Below are 22,897 nucleotides of genomic sequence, written 5' to 3'. Positions count from 1 at the left end.
AATTCTCAAGAAGATAATTGCTAAGCTTTGCTCTGAATCTAAATTAGATCCATCCTGTACACCTTCAAGACAGTGACCCTCCCTGAGTACCTTTGCTTCAGTACTGCCCATCCTGTAAGGTGCATTTGAGCACCCCTCCTTGCTGGATGGGCCTTGCATTGAGACAGCTTGGTGGGCAAAGCCAGAACAAGACTACAGCTGAACTGTGGAGAGCATGACCCAACAACTCTTTTTTAGCCTGTGGGAGGAAGGTATTATCATGGTAACAGGTGTGAGGTAGCATATGTTGCACTTTGGGCTTTTGTTGTGGTATTGTATGGTTTGTTTACATGTCTGAGTTCTGTACTGCGCTGACTTTTTATAGGTCTTTTTCAGGACACAGTTTTCTTCTCACACAGATATAGACATTTCCGTTGTATGGCCCTGTGAATATGAAACTAGCATTGAGTCTAGAAATGAAGAAAAAAAAAAAAAGAGAAAAAGAAAATACCTTTTTTAGTATTTTTTCCCCTCACTATGTCGTTGTGAAAGCTAAAAATAGTAATACATGTGCAGGAGACAACTGACCTTTTATACTTGGTCTGACTACATTTTATCCACTATAGCACTTGTTTTACTAGAAAACTTTTAACAACTTTCTGAACTGTGAAGAAACACAATTAATACATTTCCATTGGTACCCACAGGCTACAGGAGTACACCACTACATCCCTAGATGTTTACTTTGTACGTGTGACCCAAACAGTTGGCTTGTTAAGCCTCCAAAAGTCCAGCACTGCGTGCTTTGACTGTTTCTCTATGCAGCCTACTGAGATTAACTGCATCCAGAGAGCTGACACTTTAAATGTCCAAGGGAGTACTTCCGCATCCCTGGGATCCTCCAAACCCTGCTCTGCCATTCCCAGTTTCCCATTCATGGATCTACAGGACGCCTTGGAGCTCCTGCCCGAGCTCTGGTGGAGTTCTCAAACCAGGAGCAGCCCTGGGTCACTCAGGCCGTACTGCAGTAGTGTCACATTGGACCTTGCACCAGAAAGGGACAGGGAACGTGCTCAGCCCTTGGCCACCACTACGCCCAGTAACCCACTGGTCTAGATGTTGCCCTGGGAAATGGAAGATCCGTTCAAGTATCTGCTGCAGTGAATATGGAATGATTTAATGTGATACAACTTCACTCCGGTGTGTGCATGAAGCCTTGGCACCTGATTCAGAGCTACAAAGCCCTTGGGGTGACTGGCTATCTGGAAATCAGGTATGGTGCTGGAATGCACAAAGTTCCTCTATGGACATCACCCTTTTTTCCCTGTTTTTTTTTTTTTTAATATAAGAGAGAGACACACAGCAATACATAAAGGAAGCCTTTAAAATGGGACAGGGCATCTTTTGAAGCAAATACAGCACCTAAAACTACTGTCTCTCTTAAAAAAAAATATTATCTGAATTAAAAGAGCCTTTTAGCTCACCTGTAAAATACATTCAGATAGGTGCTCCCTTGGAAGGAAGGCTGTGGTATTTCCCCTTAGAAAGGGGGTTGGGTCACACAATTCCCCTCAAAGCCGGTGCAATAAAATTCAGAGGACCTGATCCCAACTTCTCTTTGTCCATGGCTAAACTACACAGCTTTTCAGAACTTTCAGAACTCTGGATATATTTAAAACCCTAGATTCTAAACATCTTTGTAAGGAAAGCAGAAATGCTACGAATAGAAGGAAAAAAATCCAGAAGATGAAACTACAAACTGTATAAAACACATAATATCTGCCAGCTGACACTGGTCTGTAACATGCTTTTCTCCAGCCACATTAAATACCACTGTCCACTGTAAGAGGATCCTATGCTTCTGTAAACCAAGTCTATTTTCATTTATTTTGTATCACATTTTTGTGTTTGCTTATGAAGTAATGTATACACATTAGTTATGAATAATTTTGCTTTGCAGAAAAAGTAAACTTTATCTAAGTATTGAAAGAAGATCACAAATGCCCTAACCTCATCTCAAGTGTAAAATTTAAAGTTTTTGCAAGACTGCAGCAATGTAACAAACCAAATTCATACCAAGCAGCATTATGACATTATCTTCTCCTTGGTTTAGTTTAATTTCGGAGAATATTTTATTTGCATTTTATTCATTTGACCTGCTGAGAGTGTGTTTAAAATGAGAAAGAAATCGAGCCAGCAGAACTTTCCTTTGTTGCTGTCCAGGATCACTCCATCAACAAAAGAGATCAGTTTTTTAATGATGGAGCCAGGAAGCAAAGAAACCATGAAAAAGCTGGCCAAACTCAATGCCAGATAAAACCAGAGCATCTCCAGAAGGTTGTAATTAAGTTCCTCATCAGGTAGAGCCTTCCACTACAGCAAGTGTCTAAGGATGTGTGTAATTGGAATTATCCCCATCTGCAGCTCTGATGTTGTTTCCCTTGAAAAACCAAATAAAACAATCCTAATGACTACAAAAACATCAGCTCTGCTCTCCAAACACTGCTCTCTGTATTACACAAATATTAGACACAAGCCACATGTGCTGAAACCTGTTAAATTTTGACATTGATTTTGTGGTACTGCTTGTGAATAACTTTTCCATTGTACAAGCTGGGAGGTCTGCTGATTTTACTGGTTTCTACTGTTTGCTCCTTCATGTGGAAAGCTATTAATGGGTTTAAATCTTTCTTATATTCTATTTCTATGGTGAGTTGCTTGTAATTTCCATGGTGGAAGCCTCCAGCTGAAGAAGATGTGTAAATTTGGACCTGAATTAGACTTGGGAAAACCTGTTCAAGTTTGTTTTACGTACTTTGCTGCCTGGGGTTCTCCATGGGTTAGAGTGATCTAATGCCAGGCAGGTTGTTGCAAACAATGTAGGAAGGCATCTTGTACTAAGTGAAACTACTGAGAAACTATACTTGTCTACACTAGTTATATTTATCGAGATTTTCAAATTCCTGGGTTGCTTTGAGCTAGTATAAAGTAGCAGCCATCTAAATGCTGCATGTTTGAATTGCTGGACATCTGCTGGGTCACTGAAACTTTCCTCTGACTACTCTTACAATAGTAACCTTAGAAACACTCGTGTTCGGACTGGAGAAGTAAAAAGAGTAACTTTTGGAGCACTTTAAACAATTTCCACCTAAACTGAAAAGACCTTGTATATCATGAAGCCCTGAGGTTATCTTTCATGACTTGTTGCAGAGTAAGATGTCTCAAATCAGGAGAGCCCCCAGGCACTTTGTCCTTTCCAGCTACCCCAATGGAGCACCAGAAGAGGAAACCTACAGCAACCTCCAAACAATTCCAGACACCACAGAGCAAATGGAGTTTGATATCAGGTATCACACTACATTAATACTCCTTCTGTCCTCCTCAAGTACAAAGTACCAGACTTTCCAGAAAACTGCTAAGCTAAGTAATCATAGTGCATACTACTGGAAATGGAATAGATGCAAGTGTAGATAACCTGTGGTGCTTAACACTGACTGTGCAAGATTATGCTGCATTAAATGTCTCTAAGTTTTTATCTTGCACAGGGGCACAGATATGGCTCTTTATTAGAGACCCACCTGTTACAGCAAGCAGCTGAAGAAGCCATTTTTACATAATTCTCCAGGCGCCACTTACAACAAACTAGTAGTGCTGCCTTGGGTTTTTCTTAATCCCATACATACATTTTTTCCAGTACAAGAGTCAGGGGTTGCCTTTCTCCCCCATCTGTGAAAATTCCTTTATGTGGTTTTTCTGGTGTTTTTTTGTAGGTGGAGCAACCAAGCCCAAGGGATTTTTTTTCAGCAGACTCTAGAATTAAGCTCTTAAGCCTACTTACTATTTAGCAGATCTGGTAAACAGATCTCAGCAGAAAGCCAAATTAAAATAAAAACACATGAAATATTATTTGTCTACCAGAACAAAATCACATGTCTAAGAGAAGCTAAATCTAATGGGCAATTTTCATCAGGAGAGCATAACCAGTGTTTAGCATCAACATATGCCACCGATGTTGTTCAAGTTTCTGTATATCCCAGAACCTCCCTAAAAGCCTTAAGGTTTTGGTCAATTTGTATCTGGGCACCACCCAGTAGCTGGAGACCCAGACTGCACGGTGGAACTCATTGGAGTAAATCTGTTGGATGACAAAGCCAACATTTTTGTAAGATGAAATATCATGCAAGGTTTAAAGTGAAGGCAGTTTCAATATTTTAACTTGGTGGAGAAGGGAGCGGGACAATCAAAAACCCCAAACCAGAATCCCATTGTCTTATATAAAGAAATGAAACACCTAAAACATCAGCATGTTTTTTAAAAGGTGCCAAATATGCAGTTTCTTATGAAAACATCAAAACATTTCATGTATGGGCCTAAAACACTTAATCAATAAATCCATAAATAACGGGAAGCAAACCTCCTGTAACATTTCAGTTTTACATTCCCAGTTTAGCCCAGCTGTTGGGGGAATTACATTATCTGACTTTTGCAGAGTGGTTTTAGAGAATTGCTGTTGCAGGGTTCTCCTCTAATGTGCACATCCTGACTGCCTTGCAGCTCAGCTACTCAGGTCGGCCGTCAGCTGGCCCTGATTGGGGATGAATTTAACAGGAGGTACCACAGGACATTAGAAGAAACACTGCTTCACCTGGCACGAGTGTAAGTTACCTTATTGGCAAGTTACCTTATTAAAAGTTACCTTTTAATAATCTTGTTAGACAAACAAGAATGTTTCTGTACACAAAATAAAAAAATTATTGCTGCTACTGCTGCCTCATACAGAACATAGAAAAGCAAAGCAGCTTGCTTTATGAGGAAAAGTTTTGTAATAATGTAAAGTGTAAGTTGTTTCAACAGACTACAGCCATTTAAAGTCAAAAGACTTAAACAGTGTCTTACTATTTCAAATTCCTCAGAGGCACAGTAACTTTAGACATAATTTTAAGCACAACTGAGTGATGAGAGACCTGCAGCCCAGTGTGGGATTAACATGTTACTGCATGTGCAACACCTTACCTATCCACATCCAAGAAAACATGGCTGGAACTAGTTTGAACTGCCTTTTATCTGCTGTGAGCTGAAGGGTTGTCCTGCATAGTTATTAACTGACATGCAGCAGTGTCCTGACATGTGATACTCAGCTGTGTCTGAAGCCCCAGGTACTCTACCTTATTTTCTCCTTGCTTCTGGGAGGGGATAGTCACTCATTGCAGACCTTCCAGAAAGCAGTTCAATTACTGCTGTGTAACATAACCTATGAATATATCTGTATATAACATTTGTATACACATTCTACCTCAGCAAAGCTGGATTCACATTCCAGAGAGAGCCTGTGGCATTGCTGTGTTAGTCTTGTATTGCTGTCCTGATTCATCAGACATAAACATCTCTCATTGGGTTATGCTCTTCTAAGTTTGAAACCATCACAAAGACTGTCACTTTATCACTTAATTCTGAACCTAAATTATCTTTAGATTTCAAAGGTCTTCTTCCTAAATATTTAGAGAAAAATCCATGTACACATACACTTTTAAGAAGGAATATACTAAAGGTTTTTGTTTGGGTTTTGTTTTGTTGTTTTTTTTTTTCCTAAACATTGCTATTTTATTTGCCACTTTTTAGAATAAATGTTACATCCTCATGCTTTCTTTGTTTTGTTTAAATCATCAGGGTTGCTATCAGTGTTTTCCAGACATGCAATGTTATTAAAAGCATTATAAGAAGCTGTGGAGATGTGAGCAGTAACTGGACAAAGCGGATCACTGGCTGTAGAGGCTGGGTACACTCTCTCCCTTTTCTCCCACCTTTTTGTTGGCACGTAGGGAACAGAACACCTGACTCCCTTGTAATGTCAGGGAGTGAAGTGTATCATGTGGCTTCAGGCTGGGCTTTATCCCTTAGTTTGTTGGTACCCCCTCAGTGCCCTGTTTTTTTTCTCTATAGGCTGAAATTTCACATTTAAAGACTACCCAAATCCCACACAACTCGCAGGGTTCTGTTCAGAGGGGAGGCACCTGCCACTATCAGATGCTGGAAGGGTCTCCCTGTGGAGATGAGAAGAGCTGCTACCAGCAGTACTTAACCAGAGAAGAGGATTCTTTAGTGGCTGGAGGCCCCAGTAAATTTGACCCCCCTCTGCATTTCTGCAGCAGAACCAGACCGTGCTCTTGGGCCCACACTGACCTCCCACATAGGCACTCTTTAGTTTCCTTGCACCTTCATTTTGCTGCTTGTTATTTCTAATTACCAACTCCTTTCTTCCCACAGACTTGCAGGCTTCCTGTCAGGTGCCTCTGCCAGAAGCTGGTGCCCGCAGCCTTGCTTGTTGCTGCCTTTTGGTGGGCCATGAATTATGGACTGTAGAATTAGCACACAGAATTACCACAGGAGGTCATTGCTGGACACTGACCAACATCACTAACACCCCAGTGGTGGCAGCTGGTTTGTTTTTCAAATTTACACTGATAAAAATCTCTTCAATATTTAAACCTAGGTGAGTGCTGGGTCACTGCTGTTTTTTTAAAGAAAAAACTTTTAAAATAAGGAGGTTGTTGCTGGATAACTGCCTGACTTGCTAGTTTTGAAATGTGACTCCAGGCAATTAGAAAGTCTGTCTTTTTTGTGTTTATTTTAATGCAATATAAAGTGTCTATTTCCTATAAATGAGTTTGTTAAAGAGATTCTGAATGTGAAGAAAACTGAAGGCATGCTGGCCATCCTTTAAATTTTAACACTGTTAAAGCAATAGTTAAGATTAAAACCATGATACTTTTTAAAAATTAAATTGTTGCTTCAAACCTTTTGCAGTGTTGTCTGCTTTATTTTCAAAGAGTCTGCTATCACACATTAATGGCAGTATCTTCTGGCCCTTTTCAAAGTCAAACTGGGAGCTGCCCAGAACAAAAGCCCAAGAACTGATGGATTCTGAGAAGGGAATTTCTCAGAGGGTGCATGTCTTTTTTCGAGGCACGTGCTTGGGGGGGACAGAAGCCTGAGGGAAACATGAGTACAACTTACAGGATGGAGATGGCTGAGGTGTCACCCTCCTGGAATCCATGGGTAGCCATTAGGGCACACCTGAGTTTTTCCTCTCTCAACATCTCCCATTTGTACCTGGTTATTCTCTCGATATCTGAGTGGGTCTTCTCTTTTTGCTGTTGAAACTGGTTTTCAGTATGCAGCTACAGACTCTCCCAGTGAGAGAAAACGAAAGTGCAGCTCTGTGGTTTGGATATTCCCCTCAGCAGAGGGGATGCCTGCTTTTTGCCCAGACAAGTAACTCCTACCCTTAATGTATTTTTAAAACAGGAAAATGCAATTTTCAATGGATTTGTGATCTAAGCACTCATCAGAGAAGTTGGAGTTTCAAGTTGGAGTCTGCTTTAAATCAGACAAGGAATTTAAACCCCTCTTTAGTGAAGACAATGCCAAATCATGCCAAATTTAAGCATGTTGAGGAACATGCTTCCTCTTTAATGAATGGTGCCTAAATCCCATTATGATGCTAACTGCCCATCTCAAAAAATGTTTCCGGGGAAAAAAAAAATGAAGCTTCACTAGACTATTTCATTTGACTGTTTCATGCAAAGGATTTTGAAATATCTTTGAATGACTTGAGATACAGAGCAAAAGGAAAGCAGGAAAAGAAGGAATACAAAGGGTGATGGCTCCAGCATACCCCAGAAATTCAAGCAGCAGCAGCAGCATATATTTCAGTGTCACATTTTTCCAAAATGCTCTCACGCTGATGTGCCCTTCAGCAGCAGGTTTTTTCTAGAAAAGCACAGTTCACACACCTGGAACTGGAGTCACACACAGGCCAGAAGCTGGCCCACATAGCCAGAAAAACAGACTAAAGTTTTATCAGTGAATTGACTGCTCTATTGAGCTCTATAAGAGCAGTGTAATAGAAAAATATGTTAAAATTATTATTTAGTAAAGGGTAGAATTTAACATCAGGAGGGGTCTAATAAATGAACTATTCATATGTAATAAAAGTACCAGCTGTGAAAAAATTGACTCTTCCCAACTGAATCAATTTAATACTATCAAATTATTATTTCTAGATAACCTTTATGCACAGGGGAGCAATGATGAACAGGAGACTCTTCATTGCCTATTTTATCCAAGAGCTGTGTGAGGTGACTCTGCTTTTTCCCACTCTTGTGTTGAATCACAAGAGAGGGTTATTTCATCATCCAGCATGCATGGAGCAAAACAGAGTCTCAAGGAATACAAAATTCAATCCCAGCAAAGAAACTAGTGAAACACAAAGCAAATGGCAGCCAAAGCCACAGCAATCAGCACTAACTGGAGTAGCAGGGAGCAGTTAGTGCCAGGCTCCTGTTTCACCTGTGGAGCACAGTTAGTTAATCCTTTAGTCACAGCCCCACAGTGACTCAGGGGACCCAACGTTAATTCTGTTTTTTTCACTGCACACTTCCTGATATGTGACAGCATTTACAGCACTTGATTTTCTTCCACATCCTGTTATGCTTGCTCATAGGAGAAGGAGCCACACTGGTTTCTCACCTCTCAAACATTCAGTTTCCAGAAGCAGAGGGGATAGAGGAGCAAGAGCATTAAAAAATGCTCTGAGATCCAGGATTTGTAATTACTTGGGCACTTTCTGCCCAGGCACAAGCAATGTTACAGTGCACGTGAGGTGAGGCTGTGCTGACGGGCACCACAAAAAATCAAGCCCTGAACACTCTCCATACAGAGGTACAAACACCTCCATCACACTTCCTCTGCTCCTAGGAATTGCAACATCAGCACAAGAGCATGATTCCCTCTGGCTTCTGGTTTTGGAGACACAAAGCTCACTAAGGAGCAGCCTTGGCTCATCCACTGCACAGAAAAAAAGCAAACACCCAACAGTGGTGACAGGTCCTTCCCACTAATTAAAGAAGACCCACAGCATTGGAATGCTCTTATGATACAGATTTCCCTTCAGCATTCTTCAGCTGACAAAAGTGCAAAGGTTGTCAGTGGTTTGACAACCAAGAGATTTCTAGCATGGATTTCCCAAAGAGCTTTGATTCCCAGCAAAGTGTTCAACAAAGTGAAATGAGGGGGGGGGGGGGAAAGGAAAAAAAATATGGCAAGAACACTACAAATAGAAAACAGGTCTCCAGCATTCCCTCAGAAAGGTTAAATAATTAAAAAGAAAGTCCAGAACTTTGAAGGCACTAAAATTAGTGCCACCAACATACTATGCTCAGTTTCAACTATCATAAAAGCTGGCTTGAAAGTTATCAACATTGCACTTGGTCGTACAAGGTGTGGTCAGTGTGCAATATTCTAACCAGTAATTCTAATTGAAGATTTTAGTATGCTTTTCTGAATAATTAACATCTTACCTGTAACACAGGAACCTTCACTGAAATAATTTTGTTTATCATTTTTCTAACCTTTAATCATCAGCCTCCAGCAGTCGAATGGTGAAGCAGAAAAACTCTTCAGTACTTTACTAATTGTTAATGTTTACACATGATGAAAGTGGAATTTGTACTGTGAGGGCAGGCACAGCTGCCAGCTGCAGTCCACAAAAGAACTGTTTAATAATACAGCCCACTTAGCAATGATAAAAAGGGCCAGTGTTTTTAATTCACTCTCCCTGTCATAAGTGTGAAGTTACAGAATGATTGGTACTGTAATTGGAAGTTCTCCTGCATTTCATAATACATTATTGAAGATGCTGTCAGTCATTTGATTTAAGTAATATATCCTAATTTTTTTTCTATATATCTGTTAAATACAGCATTAAAATACCAAAACAAAAAATATAAATTGGGTAATAGGAAGCTCCTTCCAGAAGGGTTTGGGACAACCTGCTGCTCTCCAGCTCATCATGTCCTGCTGCCAGGAAATGTGCACAGTATTTTTGTAAAGCTTTTTTTCCTAGTGAACATTTCTTGTATAACTTAGCACAACCAGTGTGACATTGGACAACTGCAGGGAAGGTTACTTCCATCCACATGTGGACAGAGCCAATAATGATGCACCCCAAAGCATTAAAATAGCAAGAAAAGCTTCAGTTTATTTATAGTTTAACCTTAAGAAAATAATGTTTCTAGTAACATCATCTGCTTCACTCAGCTGCTACCTGGCAACGTGGACACAAAGTAAGAGAACTTTACATAAATGAACACCCCACTAGCCAGCTGAGTAAGAAAACAGGAACATCAGAACACTGAAAGCCTTCCCAACAAATGGCTCCTCTAAATGCACCCTCCAGCCCAGAGCAGAGCCCTCTACAACCTGAAGCCAACAACCCCTGCATTCCTGCAGATCCCTGCACCAGACAGGCAAGGATACCAACTGGAACCTGAATCCACATAGAAAAAAACTCCCCACAAAAACAACAACAACAACCAAAAAAAAAAAAAAGAAAAAAAAGAAAAACCACCCAAGAGGGAAAGTTGCTTGCAGGATTGAGACCAAACAGTGCTACTTGGCCTGTTAGTTGACAGCTTTGCAGTCCCGACACAGATGGAAGAGCCAAACTTTGCTCTCCCCTTTCCACACCTGAGTAACTCAAAGAAAAATGTTCATTGCAATTATGCACATAGTGAGTGCTCTTTACATCATAAGAAGCTATGAATGTTTAAGACTTCCTCTTTTGGGAGCACAAAGTTTTAAATCAAAGAAAAACTGAGTTGTGTGAATTTTTCTCAAAAGGTTATTTAGGTCTCCGCTGCTTCCTCATCTTCCAGAGCATCTACGTGTTTATATTGTTTCCAGGCCTTTAAATTACATTGTTTGAGAATGGCTCCTAGTTGATTCCCAGGACCCACTTCATACGTGTAAGGAAATTCTGTTCCTTGCTTTCTTTCGTACACTGAGTGCATGGTCTGCTCCCACAGAACAGGTGACACCACCTGCTTCACTAACAGCTTCCGAATGTGCTTTGAGTGCATGTACTTTTTGCCATCGACATTGGAATACACACAGAGCAGCGGTTTCTGAATTTCAATCGATTTTAGAACTTCAGCCAGTGGCTCTACTGCTGGTTCCATAAGTCTGGTATGAAAAGCCCCACTGACTGGAAGCATTTTTATACGTTTAAAATAATATTTTCGGGCATTCTCCTGCAAAAACTCCAAAGCCTACAAAAGAGAGAGAGAAGTGAGTCTTGCACAACAAAGGTTTTCTCAGTCACCCCACAAGAATCACCTCATCAGACTTACTGTGATAAAGGGATTCCTTTCCCTACACAACAACTGAACATGCAGGAAAAAAAACCCCACAGATCAAATACTTTTGTTTGGACAAACTAAGGCCATACATAACACCCACACAGAAGCGCAAAGTGAGAGATTTTAAGAAGTGAAATGTCCAGTTCAACGGAAGGAATAGTTACTCTGAAGCAATACCTGTAAGTGTCCTGCAATGACTCTGCTGTCTGGAAACAAATAGTTTGAAACTGTGCACACGGGGTTCTCTATACCCAGCGATTCACAATGTTTACGGGCTTCCAGGCAGGCAAATTTGTAATTTGCCTCTCGCCGGCCGACAACCGAGAGCATTCCACTGGGGACAGCTTCCGACGCCCTTTGCATGGCTTCGGCGCGCACTTTCACCGCGTACAGCGCTACGGAGAGAAACAGAGATGCTGCGTAAATGTGAGCGCGGGCACCTGCGCGCAAGAAAGGGCAGTTGTTCACTCGTCGTGAAACGTTAATGCTTTTAATGTCGTATTACACGTTAAAGCGAACAGTCGAAGTAGAAAGTAAAATTTCTCCTCTAATTAAAAATAAAAAGCGGGAAGGATACAGTGATAACAGGCAACGTTTTGGAAACAGCACGGGCCCGGGCCGGGAGATCCTAGCAGGCAGTTCCGTACGTCCCCCAGGCACCTTCGGCAAAGCCCAGGGCTCCAGCGAAGACCAGCGCCGCGAACTCCCCCACGCTGTAGCCGGCGGCCGCCACGCAGCGCTCCACGACCTGCGGGGACACCGAGCCGAGGGCCGCCTCAGCCGCACCGCGGGCAGGCCCGAGGCGCCGCCGCGCCCACCCCCCGCGCCCACCGCGGCCCCTCACTTCAGGCTGCAGGTGGTTGAGCTTCTCCACGGCGGCCAGGGAGGCGACGAACACGGCGGGCTGGCAGTGCTGGGTGCGGTCCAGCGCGTCCCGCGGCCCCTCCAGGCAGAGGGAGAGCAGGTCGTAGCCCAGCACCTTCTCGGCCAGGCGGTACATGTCCCGCACGCCGGGGTACTGCTGCAGCCCGCGGCACATGCCCACGAACTGGCTGCCCTGCCCCGGGAAGAGCAGCACCGTACCCTCCCGGGGGCACCGCCGCTCCCGCCTCGCCGCCGCCGCGCCCGGTTCCTCGGCCTCCACCGAGCTCTGGAGGAGGTCGCTCAGGGTCGCCGCCCGGTCCCCAGCGCCGGGGCGGGAGCTGCCCCACCGCCGCGCAGCGCCGCGGAGGACGCCGCGCCCGCTGCAGCCACCAAGCAGCCATGGCGCCGCGGCCCAGCCGCCCATGGCCGCCGCCCGGGAACGGGCGTTGCCACGGGAACAGGGCGGCCCCCGCCGAAAACCGCTGCCGGGCCGGGCGCCGGCAAAGGGGACGGGAAACGAGGGGGGGGAAGGGAGGGAGGAAAGGAGGGAGGTAGAGAGGGAAGACCGGTTGGGCCGCCCCGGCGTTCACCGCCCTCAGCACCGCGCGCCGCCCTGGGCCCGCCCGCGCCAGGCGCCTCTGCCCGCCCAGCTCCGAGAGCCCGCCCCGGGGCGGGGGAGCGCGGCCGGCCGGCCGGCCCCGAGGGCGGCGCTTGGCTGCCCGGGCAGAGCCGGTGCTAGCGACGGCAGCAGCAGCGCGGTACAGGAGGAGGTAACGCCGGCGCTGCCCGCGGCAGGACTCGGGACGGGACGGGACGGGACGGGACGGGACGCGACGCGACGCCCGAGGGGCGGTGCAGCCCCGCGGCGGGGCCCGGCTGCTCGCCGGAGGGGCCGTCCGCCCCCGCTCGGGTCCCGGCGCTCCCGGAGCGCTGCCGCCGTCGGGACCCCGCCGCGCCCTCGGCTCCCCCGCGGGTCAGCGGAGAGGGTTGAGGGAGCGATCCCGCTCCCTGCTGCTGTCGACAGCCCCGTGCCGGCCAGCCGGGATCCCCCGGGCAGGACGGGACCTGCTGTGCCGGATGGAGTCGGGCGGGGCGGGCCCCGCTCAGAGGTGGACAGGACTTGGGCATGGCTTTTCCGTGCCGGCATTTAGCATGGAAAGTGCTTAAAAATTAATAAACCAAACCACCAAGTTAGGAAGCTTGCTCTTAATTTCGATCCGGCACACGGGCTTTTTGGCTGATACCTGTGCGCGCACCGCAGAAGGGCAGAGCCTGTTTCTCTGGTCCCTCCGGGCCGGCGGCTCTGCCGCGCACACCGGGCACATTCGCTCTCGGCACCCGGGAGAAGTTTTCACGCTGCTGTTTAACTACAGGTATCTTCCTTCAGTGTCGCCGAGGAACGTCTCTGTAAGGGTGAAAGAAAGGGCTTTGGTTTTCAATTCCGAGTTTCTGAGTGATACTTACAAATCAAAGCACAAAATGCACTGTGATATAATTGAAGCGTTCAACGCTAAGATTATTTTTTTTAAAAACGAAAGTCGGCGTGTCAGAGTTGCAATTGTCTAACGACTTTACATGAAGTAAGATTGTGAAACAGTATCAAGCATTGAGTCAGAGCAGCTCAGTAAAACACTGTAAGTACGGCTTGGGAGAAGGAAAGTGTGTCATAATAGCAGGAAATTATGTTGACTTTTTATTTTTCTTACTTTTCTATTCTCTGTGCTATTTTGTAAGATGATTTCTTCCGTTTGTGTCAGCCTTCGGGTAAAATATCTGGAAGTCAGCCGCTCAAGTTAGTTGAAATGTTTTGGCAGTAACATAGGAGATACATGACATATATGTGACTATATCCCAGCCCGTGGCTGCCTCTACCTGTAACATAAGCATCAATGAGAAGAGATTGAGAGTAAATGGCAAATTCTCCCAGCAAAAATCTTTCTCCAGTATGCATTTCAGTTCCCTGTTTATGTTAATAAATCATCGATTTATTTGCACAACTTGTGCTCTGCCATGTTGAAATCTCACTGGAGAGTGAGATTTTTTGTTTCCATCTGTACACCTTGCATTATAGTCTTCTTTTAAAAAAATTCTAAATACATATTATAAACATATATTATACACGTATGAGATATTTATATTCTATTTATATCCTATAACATTTATTGTTTGAAATGTCTCTATTACTAGAGATTAGATAGCTTTTTTTTTTTTTTTTTTTTTTTTTAGTAGCAGTATTTTTTGTCATAGGCTGTGGTATAAATTTGATTTTAGTGTTTCAGCTTCCCAGGAATTAAACCCACAACACACATAAATAGTTTATCAATATAAATTAGGTATTAATTTTTCAGACAGCTATCTTGGGAAGAAGCCTTCTTCCTGGGGAAAATTTGTTTGCTGCCTCTCAGACCTGGGCAGAGCCTTATTTGCCCTTAAAAAAAAGTATGGTAGAGGCTGAGAGGGGGGAGTATGTGTCTTGGGGACCACCTTCCATAGTATGGTCCCACCTTTGTCAGTCCATCTCCAAACACTGGGCACTGGGAACCCCAGGGCTGCCTGGTGATTTAGCGCTGCTAGAAGATTTTTGTTTGTATTTTAAATGTGATTTTTAAGCCCCAGGTGACTAGATAGCCAGCCCCAAGCTGCACATGAATGGAACTAATCAGAAGTTTTATCAGCACAGGGGTGTAAAAATGGGATGAAAGCAGTTTTACTTTCCTGCCTTCCTTCTTCCTGCTAAAAAAATGCCCCAAGGAGGGAAAGGCACATGTCTTTCAGAGACTTCCTCAAGGCAAAAAAGTGTTTCAATTCATTTTTCATCAGGCTGAAGCAACCCAGCTGTTCTGTCATGATGTATCTAATCCCACCTACAGAGCAGCCCATCCCTTTCTTTAGGTGCACAGTGTTTTTTCCAGAAAGAGGACACAGAAAGCTTTGGCTAGTTTTTTCTTCATGTTATACCACCAGAGGAAAACAGCAGAGAGAAGCCCATTAGGCAGCAAGTTTAACTACTGCAGTTTTTTTCCCCCTTTATTTCTCCTTTTACTTTATGTAGCTGGAACTAACTTTGGGTAAGTCAGATATTTTGAATAATTAGAATAGTTATTCTAACATGTATGTAGAGCAAAGAAGCCCTCACTGCTCTGCTGGAGCTGCCTGAAGTCACACTAGGGCTAAACAGAAAAGGGGCAGCATGATGAAGAATATATTGCAGGGCAGAGATAAGAAGTGGAAAAGAAGTAAACAAGATAAGTGTGTGTGAGAAGAAAATATTTCCAACCTTGATGGTTCTTAGCGGCAGATATCTGCTGGATTCACTGCAGATATCGGTCACAGCATTCTTCAGTATGAAAATGAGGGTACAAGAATATTGTGCAACTCATCCTGGAGCTGGGATATGATTGGGAAAGTAGTTATTATTTCTAGGTTGAGTAATGCTGCTGCAGCTAGTGGGGCTATGTTAGCAAGTCTGTGGTGGTGAAGTTCTCACCGAATAATTTCAGATCATCAGCTGTACACTGAAAGGAAGGCAGGGCTGATGAATCTCTGTGCTCACGTTACTTTTAGAAAATGTACAGCATGTTCTGTAAACATTGCACAGCTCTTGCACAGGTAAACAAAGACTGCAGCCTGGCCAGTGCATAGACTCTCCAGTGCATCTTGCCTTTCACTCATTCTCTTGCTAAAGACCTACATCAGGTAACAGACACAGACAGATGTTGCTTTTCCCATGCTGTTTTCTGAGTTACCTGTGCTTTTTTATGGAAAGTTGATACCAGTATTTAATTTCTTGGGAATGAAAACACAGGAACTTCCACTGCTGATGGACAGCTATGGTCTTGCTGCTGGCACACCTTGCTGCATGGTTTCATTCCTCTTTCTCCTTGCAAGATAGAGTATTTTGCTATGCTTGGGAAATCCTGAGAGATATGACTGGAAAATACAGCACATAATTAATAACAATAGTCGTTAAAAGACTGAAACACCAAAATTCAATTCCAGACAGTATGTTCAATCTCTTAATTTCTGTTTCCTTCCTTTGCTGTGCATGAGTGGCTTCACTTCTCTCTTTTCTTTGCTTTGCACCTTCCTTGTTCCTATTTGCCTGTCTGGTTTTCCTTCTCTTAAGAATTTAGTGTTCTTCCTCCAACATGCATGGGTACAAAATTTATTCAGTAATGACTGCCACAGAGCAGTATTGTTTCAATTTTATAGTATTTAGCACTTTCAGCTTACAGAACACCTTCAGACTTTGTTCCCTGGGAGGGAGTTGACAGAACTCCTGACAAAGCCTGTTGCTGATTGCTGTGAGGAGACCATCTTTATATTGTTAACATCCAAATAAAGCATAAAGCCTTTTGGGTTCTTGCTTATCACTTTTGAAAAAACAATATTTGGCAGCTACTCTGGAGTTGCACATATCAGAGCATGTGTAGAGAGCTAAGCTTGGCCTCCCTGTAGGCTAAGCAAAAGGTTTAAAAATTAGTGAGATCTTATTAACTTTCAATTTCTAACTTAACCTTTGCAAATTACTCATCTAAAGGCAGCCAAAAAGAATCATTGTACTCAGAGTTCTTGTTCCCACCACACTTTGTTGCTCCTGCACTTGCTTCACCTCCCAGTAAAAGCAGAGCCTTTCACACTGTCAGTGGGGATGACAAGTAGTGCACATGGCAGCTGGCAGCCTGTTTCCTTAGGAAATAGCAGCACAGATCTTCATGCAGGAGAACAGGAGAACTGCTCTGCTCTTCTTAAGATGCTTCCTCATAAGTGGAATCCACTAGGCAGAAGTATGGCAGCAGTGAGCCGTGCAGATTTTTCCTCCCTCCCTTGTCCATCCTCCACCCAAGACCCAATTGATCTTATCACAGCAGAGTACCACATCGTCCTCCCCTTCCTCCTTCTCCCCAGCCTCAGTTTTGCATTCTTCCCTGCTTGGCTCTTTTCACCCATTCAGTCTTTTGTTTGGTTTTTGACCTTGACTTGTGTCTCTGATGGCTTTGTCTGCTGCCTTTTGTGTGTATGTTTCTATTCATTGCTGGCTTCCCCCAAGCCCACAGCCAAGGCTTACCTGCCCCTTCATGTTTACCCCTCTCAACCTTTCTCATCCTGTGTGCCTTACCAGTCCCTCCATGCTCAGTTTGTCTTCAAAACTCTGCTCTGCTTCTGTCATCAGGATTTCTCCTGATCCCATGCAAACTGCATTGTGGTCCCAGCCACTGAAATATCACATTAAATCTGTGTGGGCAGAGCCCTGAATGCAGAGACAAAAACCATAATGCAAGAACTTTCTTGCTGCCCAAGCTTACCCTGATCTCCAAAGAGAAATTCACCAGGTCAGAGCTGAGACAGTGCAACCCCATCTGTGCCATTTCCTATCGGTTTAAGCACATTTGTCACAAGTAGGATTTCCTCTTACACACTCCCTGCCTCCTTATCCCAGCAGTCATGACTAAAGCAATAGAAGCTTTGAAATCCAGGGAAACACAACAGCCAAGACAGTATCAATATGGCACTTTTCTCTGACAAGCATCTGAAATGCTCATTGATCTAAAACTTTGTTTTCTCTCCTGGGCCTTCTGCAGTTGCTCTTTCCCCACTGCTGCAGACTCTCATAATCTCTCCTGTATCACAGATGAACAGGAATTGGGTGTATTTGCCTACCATATATTTGAAAAAACATGTTTCAGTTCTGCCCTTTTTTTATTGTTGCTCTAATGTTTACATTTCAGTAAACTAAACACAGCTCTTGTAACATTTGGCCTCTGGCCAGAAAATCTGCAATGAAGCTTTGTCCTCCTTCTGTGCATGCTGTTTTTCCTGCTGCCCATACCCTAACTAAAGCAGCATGGCCCAGCAGAGCAAAGCATTACTTAGCCCTACTTCTGTAGGCAAATTTAATGGGCTTGGCAGCAACAATCGTTGCAACTGATTGAATGCTTCATGAAGGAGACAAAGCTGCACTCCCCATGTATCCAGATCACTTTCCTTGTTTAGCAAAACATCAGTTAAATACTTACCTTCTCATTGTCCTTCCTGGTGTTTGTGTTCCGAGGCAGCTTCTCAAGTGTCTGCTACTGTCACATCCCTTTGGCTCCCACTGAGCATCCTGCAGACATCATCTCACATTACTTTGCTTGAGCACAGGGAAGCACATGCTCTTTTCTTCCTTGGCTCTGCCACTTCATTGAAGGAATGGGCTTTTTGATGAATACAGAAATACACACTTAAGTGTAGTTCATATAACATCAAACTGCTTTATTGCTCTGCCATACTTATTAGTGAGGATATTTCTGTAGGTAAAATTCAGTAATCTTCATGCATTCAGCTGAGAGAGAAGTAAAGGCCCCACTTCCCTCTGGCTCCCCCCCTCCCCAGGGACAGATTCCTTTACAGGTACAGGTAAGATTATGGTACAAGATCCATTCATTTCAGCTGCAGTCTCTCTCAGTGACAACACTAGGCTGTGGGTCAGATCTGACATGCCTATTTTTAAAATCTGTTAGAAATGGAAACTTTTGCAGTTGCATTTTAAAAGTTCTCTGCCAATCAGTGTTTGGGTTTTTTTCAGGTTCACTGTCTCAATGGAAGTGGTACCAGCCTGGGCCCCAGCAGTAGGTTTCACACTCCTGCCACATGCAGGAGGATTTTTAGGAAGCAATATAACCAAAAGGGAAATCCCAACATGGTATCAAACTCTACAGAAACCATCCTGGTGTCCACCTAACTGGATGTTTGCTCCTGTTTGGGGAACTCTCTACACATCTATGGGGTATGTTTTTCACATTGTATTAAGGCACTGGCCTGATCTCAAAGTTGCATCTGGTATAATGCTGGCCCAGAGGATACGACTGTACTCCTGTGGCTTTATGTTTGTAAGAAACTGTGTCAACCTGCCTCTTTAACAACTTGTTTTGGGAGTCATGTGTGGGTTTGATAGGACATTTTGTATGCAGAAGTACCCGCATCAAAAGCAGAAGCTTGAAAAGCTGCCATTAATTTGTTTTCCTCATTCATTCTGAGGAAGACCTGCCAAGCTGGAAACAGCAGAACAAGGCAGCACTGGGATTTCTTCTAAGTATATCCTTCAGTAGTTTTAATGAAAATTAAAAAAAAGAGGCAGAGGAAATTAGGATAGAACTGTTCTAACAGAGCTCAATAATGCAATGGATGAAACTGAACGCTAGACTGGCACTCCCATGTTCTCTCATTTTGGTTTCATTTTCTTTCCAGAAAAGCTTTGTAATTTGTAAAGCCCCATGTCCTGTCCCTCCCCACCAGATTTCTCTTTTCCTTTTCCTCATACAGACTGTACTTTTTAACTTATTTAAGTGGAATACTTGTGTATTTGAAGAGATAACATTTGAATGAGATCATTAATGACCCATGAATAAAAACATGCCTTTTATCAAGGAGAAAGAGCTGGGTGGCTTTCCCAACTTCCTTCAAGTTGATTCACAATCTGTAACCCTGTGTCTGTATTCCTCACCACAAATCTAGGTAGCAGGTTAAATACCTTAAAGTCCAGATTGTGACAGTTTATATCTTATTTTGGTAACAGCAGAATCAGTGTATCCTAAGGTGGATGGTCTTGATTATGTATCATACATCCAGCCCAGTGGAAAGATCATACTTACTAACAGCCTTCTCTAACCCATCCTGCACACACATTCCTTGAATGACCAAGACATTTCATTCATCCAGAATCTCTTAAATATATGGAAAGCAACAAATAACTAACCGCAAGATTTAATAAGCTTACCTGTCTTTCTTGACACTTAGCTTCTTGGATTTGTACATCACAGCATTGGTCTGAAGTTGAAGCCAGGTGTATGAACAAGTTGAAGTCCACACTGTGCTTTGGAAATCACTTAAGAAATGGAAGTTTCTAATGCTTACCCTGCCCCAACTTTATTCTGTTTTCATTATTCTCTGCAATCAAACTGCCAAAATAGCAAAGCTGCATTGTTTGGTCCCTGTGAAAGTAATGAAAGTGACCAAAGGGTTCTTCCTGCTTCCCATACTGAACTGTGCTTTGGGATCCCACTCAATGCCATTCATTTCATCTAATTAAAAACTGGGGTTGGATTTATTTTTTAAAAATCTTTAAAGCACCATGTCCCAATACCAAAACAAGGTTTCTTCACCGTTTGTATCTTAAACTTGTTTTCATTTCATTATGGTATTCTTTTTAAAGACAAATGCAATAGGTTTTCTGCTTCTATGCACTTAAAAGTAAGAATTCTGGCATGATTGGAATTTTTTTCTCTCCATGTTTATCCAGAGCAGCTGATCAAGCCTGTGCTGTCAGTTACTTTGCCAAGTAAGGCTTAGATCTCTCAGTCTTCCAAGTTAATCTAGACCCTGGCACTGAACTTATTTCATAGATCAAGAATGTGTGGTAGCTTTAAAGTGTAGTGAATGACACTTTGCCTTTGCTTTCTGCAGATTCGGCTCCTACCTTGTGTGGAAGGAACTGGGGGGCTTCAATGAAAAGTCAGTGGTTCCTCTGGGTCTGTATGCAGGGAACCTGGCATTAAACTGGGCATGGACTCCAATATTTTTTGGAGCTCACAAAATAGGATGGGTAAGTGGAACACTAAGGTATTAGCATGAAAGGTTTGTGTCATCATCTTTTCTTCCTGAAAATGGGCCTGAGTACAAAATACGCCTTGCAGAACTTTTCTAAAATTCTCTTTAATGCATGCCAGCCTTTGGTAAGAGCTTTGTGTGACTATAAAACAAACATTTATACCTTATTGCAATTCCTAGGTTTCTCTGACAAACAGCAGTGATAAGCAGCTTATTACAACATTATTTAGTGATCAATACCCCTTTTAGAAAAGGCTAACTTTCTGCAGCTCTCTGAAGAGAAACCACTAAATTCTCAAAAATAAGAATTGGTAATATAAAAATAAAATAGCAGTACATGCAATGCTGTAACAGGGAAAGACTGCAATTCATCACAGATTTGTTCACACCTCATCTCTTCAGGTGACATGAACAAACTGGACAGGTTTGCTTGCTCCAACTTACTCTTGGAAGTGTCTCACTGCCCACTAAAGAGGGTAAGGGTGAAAGAGACTTCATTCTTCCTCTCTGCTCCCAGCTGTAATGCCCTTTCTTGTTTGGTTTTATGATTCAAAGTGGTTTGTAACTCAGCAGAAATCTATCATCTTTTTCTGCTGGCTGGTTTTCTGAGAAGGATTTAACACAGAGGGATAGAATAGATGCCAGAGTAAAACAACACTAAACACCTTCTGTGTTTCAGGGGTTGGTGACTCTCCTGCTTACAACTGGTACAGCAACAGCTACCACTGCTTCCTGGTACAACATCAACAAAGCAGCAGCTTATTTGATGATTCCTTATTTAGCCTGGCTAACCTTGGCTTCCGCACTCAATTATCGGATCTGGAAGGACAATCGCAACAAGAAAAGATCTGAATAAGCAGTTTTCAGCCAAAACTATCTTTTTTTCCACAATAATTTTTTATATAAAATTATGGCCTTAGTTTATTATTAGCTGAACTACTTCAGCCCTAACTTTGGTATTTACAAGTTGACAAAACAAATACAACTTTACTAGGCAAGCCACAAAGGGGTGTTTGCCTGACTGGGTTTTATAGCTAACTAAAAGAAAGTCTTGATTGAAAAGCGTTAAGTGCCATATTCCAGTATTATATGTTACATGACAACAGCATTGTAACCATCACCAGAAGAAAGCAGGGACTCAGACTTCCTTATGTTCAGAGGAAGAAATCCAGCCACACACTAACAGTTTCCAGAAAGGTGTTCGTAACAGTCACAGGGATGATTGTGGCCTGAATCTTTCATATTTACCACTAGGCACGGTGCTTTTGTGCTATATGTCCCACTACAGCCACCAGATATTTGTCTTCTGGCCATTCTACTCTGCAAACGTTTAAGACAAGCTCTTTTTAACAATTTGTGCCTTCCCACATGGAAGAACTGCATGTGCATTCAGCTAAATGTATTAAACTACATGTAAACTTAACCTTGATCCTTGCTGGTATTGTTTTAAATTGTTTTGAGCAGAAAAACACTGAAGGCAGCAGGATGCTACAGCCTTAAAGACAGCCCCTTCATCTCATCTCCTCACCTTTGCAATGACCAAGACAAACCAGGAAATTCAAGCAACTGTAAAGAAACTGTGAGAACCCAGTCACAACATTTCTTTGATCAAATTTAAGTAAGGAACCCAAACCAGCTGGGGTTCCCCTGAAGAGCAGGCCAGCATGGTGTGAGCATCACTTCTTGCTGTGCAAACCTGCTCTCCCTTCTGCCTCACTTCCAGAGCAACTGGATTTTCCCAAGTTTATTTCTCCAGCCTATGCTCCAGTCAGTGAAACAAAGCAGGGTCCTGCAGACCAGCCTGAAATAGCCTCAAATATTTCTTCGTGTTCCTGATTGCAAGGGAGAATGCGCTGCATGTTTGAAAAGCTGGAAGCAAGGTTTAGAACAGTTACACAATTTTATAATTGTACTTTCTTCTCGAGCACATCCCAATTGCTGCAAACTAGCTTAAGTAATTACTACCCATACAATATATATGCTATGGCAGGCAGCAGAATTTTTTGCAGCTTGCACATAAAATAGCTAAATTTCAGCCAAACGACCCTGATTTGAGGAAAGATTAGGAATGATTCATTTCAAATGGGCACCCCACTGCCAAATACCTCTCTCTTATGCCCTAAACTTCAAAGTCCAAAGACTGTTTGGGCTTCTAGCAGAGTTTTCAAAATTCCTTTCATTCCTTTAAGCTTCTGCATTCCTGTGCTGCTCCAGAAATTGCCTCCTGCTCACATCCTCAAAAATCTGGTTTCTTTAAGGGGCAGGCT

General features: G+C 43.1%; 2 protein-coding genes across 2 annotated transcripts; one reads left to right on the top strand and one right to left on the bottom strand.

The window, feature by feature from the left end:
• Positions 1-9,992: 9,992 nt before the first annotated feature.
• Positions 9,993-12,627, bottom strand: MCAT (malonyl-CoA-acyl carrier protein transacylase). Its single transcript, XM_030238029.2, has 4 exons — positions 12,022-12,627; positions 11,838-11,925; positions 11,355-11,572; positions 9,993-11,087 (listed from the first exon to the last, which is right to left on the bottom strand). Exons 1-4 carry the CDS (start codon positions 12,463-12,465, stop codon positions 10,665-10,667), a joined length of 1,173 nt encoding a protein of 390 aa, XP_030093889.1. The 5' UTR covers positions 12,466-12,627; the 3' UTR covers positions 9,993-10,664.
• A 47-nt stretch (positions 12,628-12,674) lies between these two features.
• TSPO (translocator protein) lies at positions 12,675-22,053 on the top strand. The gene is made up of 4 exons (XM_009094081.4): positions 12,675-12,811; positions 18,610-18,810; positions 20,487-20,625; positions 21,310-22,053. The coding sequence occupies exons 2-4, from the start codon at positions 18,623-18,625 to the stop codon at positions 21,484-21,486; spliced, it is 504 nt and encodes a 167-aa protein (XP_009092329.1). The 5' UTR covers positions 12,675-12,811; positions 18,610-18,622; the 3' UTR covers positions 21,487-22,053.
• Positions 22,054-22,897: the final 844 nt, after the last annotated feature.

The sequence above is a fragment of the Serinus canaria genome, chromosome 1A (genome assembly GCF_022539315.1).
Source record: "Serinus canaria isolate serCan28SL12 chromosome 1A, serCan2020, whole genome shotgun sequence".
In the NCBI taxonomy this organism is placed as follows: domain Eukaryota; kingdom Metazoa; phylum Chordata; class Aves; order Passeriformes; family Fringillidae; genus Serinus; species Serinus canaria.
This window is presented reverse-complemented; position numbering and strand designations above follow the sequence as displayed.

What these genes read in the sequence shown, in the direction of transcription:
- MCAT (XM_030238029.2), bottom strand. Translation starts at nt 12,465, where the DNA reads ATGGGCGGCTGGGCCGCGGCGCCATGGCTGCTTGGTGGCTGCAGCGGG. An exon ending in AGCCCTGGGCTTTGCCGAAG is followed by an intron (nt 11,573 to 11,837) that starts GTGCCTGGGGGA and finishes TTCTCTCCGTAG; the next exon opens with CGCTGTACGCGGTGAAAGTG. An exon ending in TCATTGCAGGACACTTACAG is followed by an intron (nt 11,088 to 11,354) that starts GTATTGCTTCAG and finishes TCTCTTTTGTAG; the next exon opens with GCTTTGGAGTTTTTGCAGGA.
- TSPO (XM_009094081.4), top strand. Translation starts at nt 18,623, where the DNA reads ATGGAAGTGGTACCAGCCTGGGCCCCAGCAGTAGGTTTCACACTCCTG. An exon ending in ACTCTCTACACATCTATGGG is followed by an intron (nt 18,811 to 20,486) that starts GTATGTTTTTCA and finishes TGCTTTCTGCAG; the next exon opens with ATTCGGCTCCTACCTTGTGT. An exon ending in GAGCTCACAAAATAGGATGG is followed by an intron (nt 20,626 to 21,309) that starts GTAAGTGGAACA and finishes TCTGTGTTTCAG; the next exon opens with GGGTTGGTGACTCTCCTGCT.